The sequence below is a fragment of the Gopherus flavomarginatus genome, chromosome 16, assembly GCF_025201925.1.
Source record: "Gopherus flavomarginatus isolate rGopFla2 chromosome 16, rGopFla2.mat.asm, whole genome shotgun sequence".
NCBI lineage: Eukaryota > Metazoa > Chordata > Testudines > Testudinidae > Gopherus > Gopherus flavomarginatus.
Genome location: NC_066632.1, coordinates 23,479,202 through 23,486,471, shown reverse-complemented (window position 1 = coordinate 23,486,471; position 7,270 = coordinate 23,479,202). Strand labels below are relative to the sequence as shown.

General features: G+C 43.4%; 1 protein-coding gene across 2 annotated transcripts; it reads right to left on the bottom strand.

Moving 5' to 3' along the window:
* Positions 1 to 632: 632 nt before the first annotated feature.
* Positions 633 to 6,743, bottom strand: LOC127035458 (pro-glucagon-like). Of its 2 annotated transcripts, XM_050925355.1 has the most exons (4): positions 6,643 to 6,743; positions 4,155 to 4,307; positions 2,983 to 3,051; positions 633 to 725 (listed from the first exon to the last, which is right to left on the bottom strand). In XM_050925355.1, the coding sequence occupies exons 1-4, from the start codon at positions 6,741 to 6,743 to the stop codon at positions 716 to 718; spliced, it is 333 nt and encodes a 110-aa protein (XP_050781312.1). In that variant the 3' UTR covers positions 633 to 715. The 2 variants fall into 2 exon arrangements, with proteins under 2 accessions (XP_050781312.1, XP_050781313.1); XM_050925356.1 differs by lacking the exon at positions 2,983 to 3,051 and having other exon boundaries at positions 696 to 725.
* Between the last annotated feature and the right edge of the window lie 527 nt (positions 6,744 to 7,270).

Sequence of the window (7,270 nt, the reverse complement as noted above, 5' to 3'; positions counted from 1 at the left end):
GTGAAAAGTCATCTTGTATAAGAGCAAGGCCTGGCTATTTAATTTTCTCTAACTGCATGCTTCGGGGCTTGCAGGTGTCCTTTCTAATCTGAGTCCGACAGGCTGAGTTATACTTAGAACTGCCAGCCTTTTCCTGTTCGCGTTATATGAAGCACCCATCACAGACCAAGACCCCAGCTGTTCTATAGAGCAATGGATGTCTCAGATCAAAGTCCTTTCTCACACAGGCCTGTGTTACTGTTTAGCACAAGCTTCAATGTGTTTGTGAGTTGGAACCTTAACTATCCTGGGCCCTTGGATGCTGTTTGGTAGATTTTTCACTAATGGTGCGAATTGGAAAATGATCAGGATGACTTTCTCTAAAATATGGCAGATCTTGTCTTGGGGAAAACAAAAAGCTTCATTTACCACGGCTTTATTGTCATTTATGAGAACATACAAAAATGCTGGTGCCAGAGAAGCAGCCCACAGACAACACTAAAACCGCGGCGTAAAGGGTCGAAACGAATCCATTTTTTAACAGGGCGTGCTGACCTCATTAGTCACAGAGGTTGGATATTTCACTCTACCTTGTCATGACAATAGCTGGGGAGCAATGAACACGTAGTATAATTCAGTTTCATTGAGGAATCCTTTGATCGTTGTCAGAGGTGACTAGATCCACTAGACAGCTGTGGGAATATCCTTCCACAAGGCTGATTTCTTGGTCTGGTGGCTAATCGGACCTAAGAAACAAACACACAGAACACCATGGGAGCTCAGGAATATAGGGCAGTGAAACAGGTTTATATTGCCAGTCATGTTAGCCGCTGCTATTCAGCGATTCCTGGGACTGCAATGGATGGCTGTACTGTTGGGATTAAAATAGGTATAGATTTCCTCCTAAATCAGTAGTTGCTGGGTCAATGCATTAGGCATGGTCTGGTTAACATGTACTGTTTGCTACCAATCTATTCACTGGGATAGAAAGACAAGTCATCTTCTCTTTCTGTTTGCAAACTGTTCACAATCAACTCACAACTGTTTTGGTTTTTGTCTTTATTCGTGGAGATGCTGCCCCTCCACATGCATCAGCACAGGGGAGTAACGGTGCATAAAGCTCCCTCTTTTTCTCCTGTGCAGCCTGTTGGTGTTGCTACCCATAGAGCAGTGTTGTCAGCCTTCTACTACCCTTCCTTTGCCAGTGGGCAGCAATCGGCTTGGCAAGGGCAGGAAGCAATGGAGCTTTGACTCTGCCCCATCAAACACGTTGGCCAACACAGAGGGGAAAATGCTCTGTGCCATGTATGACTTTCCCCACTCAGCCAGCCAGCCAGGAGACACCACAGACTAAAGTAATACTGAGTCCGGCTCTGCTCTGGGCAGTCTGTCTACACCCTTACCACAGTCTAGCACTGAATTAGTTTCATGAATGGTTTTGACTTGGTAGATTGACTGTCCAACATTAACACCATGTCCAGCTCTACTGGTTAGACCACATACATAGGTCTATGGGGCTGCTAGGCAGTGGGTCTTCTAGCTCAGAAGGTAGGAGCCCATGCTTTCTGCTCTGCAAGGTGGCAAAGTTTGCAGATGATACTAAACTGCTCAAGACAGTCAAGACCAAAGCAGACTGTGAAGAACTTCAAAAAGATCTCCCAAAACTAAGTGATTGGGCAACAAAATGGCAAATGAAATTTAATGTGGATAAATGTAAAGTAATGCACGTTGGGGAAAAAATAACTCCAGCTATACATACAATATGATGGGGGCTAATTTAGCTACAACGAGTCAGGAAAAAGATCTTGGAGTCATCGTGGATAGTTCTCTGAAGATGTCCACGCAGTGTCAGAGGTGGTCAAAAAAGCAAACAGGATGTTAGGAATCAATAAAAAGGGGGTAGAGAATAAGATTGAGTATATTTGCCCTTATATAAATCTATAGTACGCCCACATCTCGAATACTGCGTGCAGATGTGGACTCCTCGTCTCAAAAAAGATATACTGGCACTAGAAAAGGTTCAGAAAAGGGCAACTAAAATGATTAGGGGTTTGGAGAGGGTCCCATATGAGGAAAAATTAAAGAGGCTAGGACTCTTCAGCTTGGAAAAGAGGAGACTGAGGGGGGATATGATAGAGGTATATAAAATCATGAGTGATGTGGAGAAAGTGGATAAGGAAAAGTTATTTACTTGTTCCCATAATACAAGAACTAGGGGCCACCAAATGAGATTAATAGGCAGCAGGTTTAAAACAAATATAAGGAAGTTCTTCTTCACACAGCACAGTCAACTTGTGGAATTCCTTGCCTGAGGAGGTTGTGAATGCTAGGACTATAACAGCGTTTAAAAGAGAACTGGACAAATTCATGGAGGTTAAGTCCGTTAATGGCTATTAGCCAGGATGGGTAAGGAATGGGGTAGACAGATACTGGGCTAGATAGACCTTTGGTCTGACCCAGTATGGCCATTCTTATGTTCTCATGTTCCCTAGTTCAGTATCTGCTGCTGATTTGAATAGAATTGCTTGGTATGGGAGCTGCTCACAAATGGCATTTCTGACACTTGTTTGGTCCCAAATTGGGATGGAAAAATTGAAATGTCATATTTTTTCTGCAGAACAGAAATGCCAAATAATTTCAGTTTGGAAACACCGAAACCCCTCATTGAAACATTTTTGCTTTGATAATGTAGAACTCTGTTATTAGCTACAATATTAAAATTAATCAGAGAGCAACAAACCAGGACAGTCCCAACAAAATAGGCCATTGCAATTTTGAATCATGTCAATTACTGGGGAAAATATCTTTGGAATTGATACGGTCGCATGAAACATTTTGACTTTGATTACACAATGTTCTCTGCCCCATCCCTTTGCTACTGATCTGGAGCTCATGTACTGGTTCTTTAGCTCATGTTGTCAGATCCAGACATCAGGACAACCTAGCTATAGGAGCAGTTTGTGAAAAGTAGACGTTTGGAAATTCAAAGTGTATCTGAATTACCTAAATAGTGAGTGGTCAGAAGGGAAGGAGATGGTGTCGTGGTCTCCTTTTATGGACCTCTTTGTAGAGCTGTAAAAAATAAGGAAAACCCATCTGTGAATGTACTAGCTGTGCAAAAAAACCATTCAACCCTCATTCCTTGGTATACTGCATCATTAAAGAGCAAAAGACATTATTTTTTCATTTATGCCTCATCTTCTACCTGATCTCTTGGAAACTCTCCCACCCCCCCCCTTAAAAACTGCCCCTCATTGACTTCTGTTCTCATTCTTTCGCCCAAGACACCTGTGCCCATGTGCCTGCCTCCCAGAGCTGCCCAGACCACTTTGGGTTGGCTTGGCCTGGGCTGTTGCCATTTGGGTGATCAGAGAGGGATTCTGGTACCCTCAGAGGCCCTGTCTTCACGGTAGGTCTACACTGCAGCTTGACGCAGGTCTTTCAGCCTGGGTAGATGGTTGTGCTACCTCTGCTCGAGCTAGTGTGGAGATTATGGCGTGGGATAGCCACCCAAAATACACGCAGGGGGTCAGGTGAGCTTGTAGTTGAGTGGCTAGTCCATGCCACAGCCCTTGCTGCAATGTCCCTGTTCCTATTTTTAGTGCAGTAGTTTGAACAGAACTAGTCTTGTCTGCCTGGCCTAGGAGGCATGCTTCCAGCTGCAGAGTACATATCCCAGAGTTTGTCCTAAAGAATCCAGCCTTGACTCCTCTCTGTGGGAATCTGACCCACTCCCCATCCCACTAGAAAATTTCCACAGAAAAGGTTGACAAACAAGCATGTAGATTTTCCCCCCTGCCCCTGTCTAAACATTTCCACAGAAAATTTTCAAATTTTGTTGGGTGGAAATTTTGAATCCTGAACAACTTTCGGCCACCAACTGACCCATTTTTCTGGTTTGGGCCAAAATATTTTGTTTTTTGGCCAAATTATTTCAGTAGTTGGGTGTTTTGGCTTTTTGACAAAAGATCAGAATTTCCCACAGAGAGCCAATACTTGCATGAAAAAATTCATTTTGTCAAAACCTACAATTTTCCACTATGAAATGGCCTCGACCGAAATCTTTCTAGTAGTCATAGGCCGCCTTCTTACGATCCTTAAGTTGCTAAGTTCTCAGGAGTCTGCCTAGAACCATGTCTCTGTTCTACTAGTTCAGCCATATTCCACTTGTCTACCTGTAACGTTTCGTGTTGATAAGCCAGTGCACAAAATCCTTGGCCTTCATCTTGTCCAAATATCTGGTAAAATCGCTGGTGAAGGTGCCTTCAGAATGCCGCTTGATGTTGGAAGTAAAACTCTGAGCACTTTTCGATTCAAAAGATTGCCATCTGTTTGAGAGAGAGGGATGGGAAACGTGAAGGAGGGTGCTGCAGTGGGATGGATACAGGGTCCTGTGGATAGCACGCTGTGTCGGCAGGCATGAATTCTGTTCCCTGCCTTGCCACTGACTTGCTATGACAATGTAACTGTAGGTAAGTCCCATCCCTTTTGTCCTGTGTGTGTGTTTAGACTAAAGGTATGTCTACACCACCCTCCAGATCAATCCATTGGGGATCGATGTATCGTGTCTACATCGATCCTCGAATGCGCTCCCCCGATAACTCCGGAACTCCACCAGGATGAGAAGTGGAAGCAGAGTTGACGGGGGAGCGGCAGCCGTCGATCCCGCGCCGCGAGGACACGAAATAAGTCAATCTAAGATGCATCGACTTCAGCTACGAGATCTTAGATCGATTTGCGCACCTCCTCCTCCCCCAGTGTAGACTAGGCCCAAATTCTCCAGGGCCCAGGCAATCCCTATCTGGACAGTATCTAGTGCAGGGGTAGGCAACCTATGGCACATGTGCTGAAGGCGGCACACAAGCTGATTTTCAGCGGCACTCACACTGCCCAGGTCCTGCCCACTGGTCCGGGGAGCACTGCATTTTAATTTAATTTTAAATTAAGCTTCTTAAACACTTTAAAAACCTTATTTATTTTACATACAACAATAGTTTAGTTATATATTATAGACTTAGAGAAAGAGACATTCTAAAAATGTTAAAATGTATTACTGGCAAGCGAAACCTTAAATTAGAGTGAATAAATGAAGACTTGGCACAGCACTTCTGAAAGGTTGCCGACCCCTGATCTAGTGTAACAAGGCCCTGATCTTGGCCTGAGCCTGTAGGTGCTGCCATAATACCAAAACATGCATTGCTTATGCAGAGCTACACTATATACCATTAATAATAATACATTGCTTTTCTTTAGCATGTGTCTACTGTAGATCTCAAAGTGCTTTATAAAGGGGGGGGCAGCATCATATCCACATTTTACAGATGGGGAAACTGAGATACGGGGAAGTGAAGTGATTTGCCCAAGGTACCCCAGTGGCAGAGCTAGGAGCAACCCAGCTCTCCTAAATCCCTGTCCAGTGCTCTACCCACTAGGACCCACTGCCTCTTAAAGTTACCCACATAATCTACAACAGGACCCGGCACTGTATGCTCAGTGTCTTACAGGACCAAATCTATACAGTGCTAGCACAACGTGGCCCTGGTTCATCAGGACAATATCAAGCTGTGGAGGGGTTGCAAGTCCTTTTGGAGGATAGGATTAAAATTTTGAAATGGTCTGAAGTAAATAGGATGGAATTCAATAAGGACAAATGTAAAGTACTCCACTTCAGAAGGAACAATCAGCTGTGCACATACAAAATGGGAAATAACTACCTAGGAAGGAGTATTGCAGAAGAGAATCTGTGGGTCATAGAAGATCACAAGCTAAATGAGTCAGGGTAACACGGTTGTGAAAAAAGCAAACATCGTTCTGGGATGTATTAGCAGGACAGGAGTGTTGTAAGCAAGACACGAAAAGTAATTCTTCCGCTCTGATTAGGCCTCAGCTGGAGTATTGTGTCCAGTTCTGGGTGACGTATTTCAGAAAAGAGGTGGACAAACTGGAGAAAGTCCAGAGAAGAGCAACCAAAATGATTAAAGGTCTAGAAAACATAATCTGTGAGGGAAGATTGAAACAAATGGGTTTGTTTAGTCTGGAGGTGACTGTAGGAGGACATGAGAACAGTTTTCAGGTACATTAAAGATTGTTACAAGGAGGAGGGAGAGAGAGAGAGAGTTTTCCTTAACCTCTGAGTCTAGAACAAGAAGCAACGGGCTTAAATTGCAGCAAGGGAGGTTTAGGTTCAGACGTTAGGAAAAATGTCCTAACTGTCAGGATTGTTGAACACTGGAATAAATTTGTCTACGGAGGTTGTGGAATATCTGTAACTGGAGATTTTTAAGAGCAGATGGGACCAACACTTGTCAAAAATGATCTAGATAATACTTAACCCCATGCCATGAGTGCAGGGGACTGGACTAGATGACTTTGCGAGGTCCTTTCCCATCCTATGATCACTAGGGCTCCTAGATGATACTGCAGCGCCTAATAATATGGTGCATATTCTCTGTTCCTTTCCTAATATACCTCATCATCTTATTCTCGTTTTCATCTGCTGCACATCGAAATATGCTGTACCATCGCCTGGCAGCAAAGCCAAATAAAACAGAGTAATTAACATTATTAAGCTGTATCTGATGGGTCGCATTTGTGATCTCTCCACCTGCTTCAGCCCAGTACCACCAACCCACAGTGTACTTGTCAGTCTCAAATGTACCTTACCTAGACTCATTGGACAAATCGTTGAGGACAATCTGCCAGCTGGCTGGGATCAACACCACGATTACTAGTCCATATAGGTAGAGCCACTGTATGCTTTTCATTTGGCCTTCTGTACAAGACAATAACACCCAAGGTTACAATTTGCCAACAGACTACATCCAGCCTTAGCTGGATGAATAACAACACAAGTAATTTAACAATGCATTTCCAGCATTTTGATGGGTGGAAAATTAGATCCTAGGACCTGATTACCTATAGGCATATATAATGGTTAATCAAAAGTACATGATTACAAGAAAACAGCTGTATATTTCAAAGACTTGTTTTTAAGGTAATAAATCTTACCCTGCACTCCTGTCTATATGGTCCTCATTACCATAGCAGCCAGCTGAGCACCTCAATCTTTAGTGTATTTTTTTTACATATATAATACACACACACACACACACACACACCCCCTTTAGAAGATCTAAATAATAATGGTTCAAAGATTTGAAACTGGGGTGCTGGAACAATTTTTATGGGTGGGGGAGTTGCTGAGAGTCAATGAACCAAATTATAAACCCTATATATGATGGAATCCACTTCAAGCCAGGGGGTGTAGCAGCACCCCTTGGACCCGTACTTC

Bases quoted from the DNA above. Each gene is read 5' to 3' on its own strand.
- LOC127035458 (XM_050925355.1), bottom strand. From the start codon at position 6,743: ATGAAAAGCATACAGTGGCTCTACCTATATGGACTAGTAATCGTGGTG. The intron at 4,308-6,642 runs GTAAGGTACATT...TCTCTCAAACAG, and splicing joins GATTTGTCCAATGAGTCTAG to ATGGCAATCTTTTGAATCGA. The intron at 3,052-4,154 runs GTAGACAAGTGG...TATTTTTTACAG, and splicing joins ATCAACACGAAACGTTACAG to CTCTACAAAGAGGTCCATAA.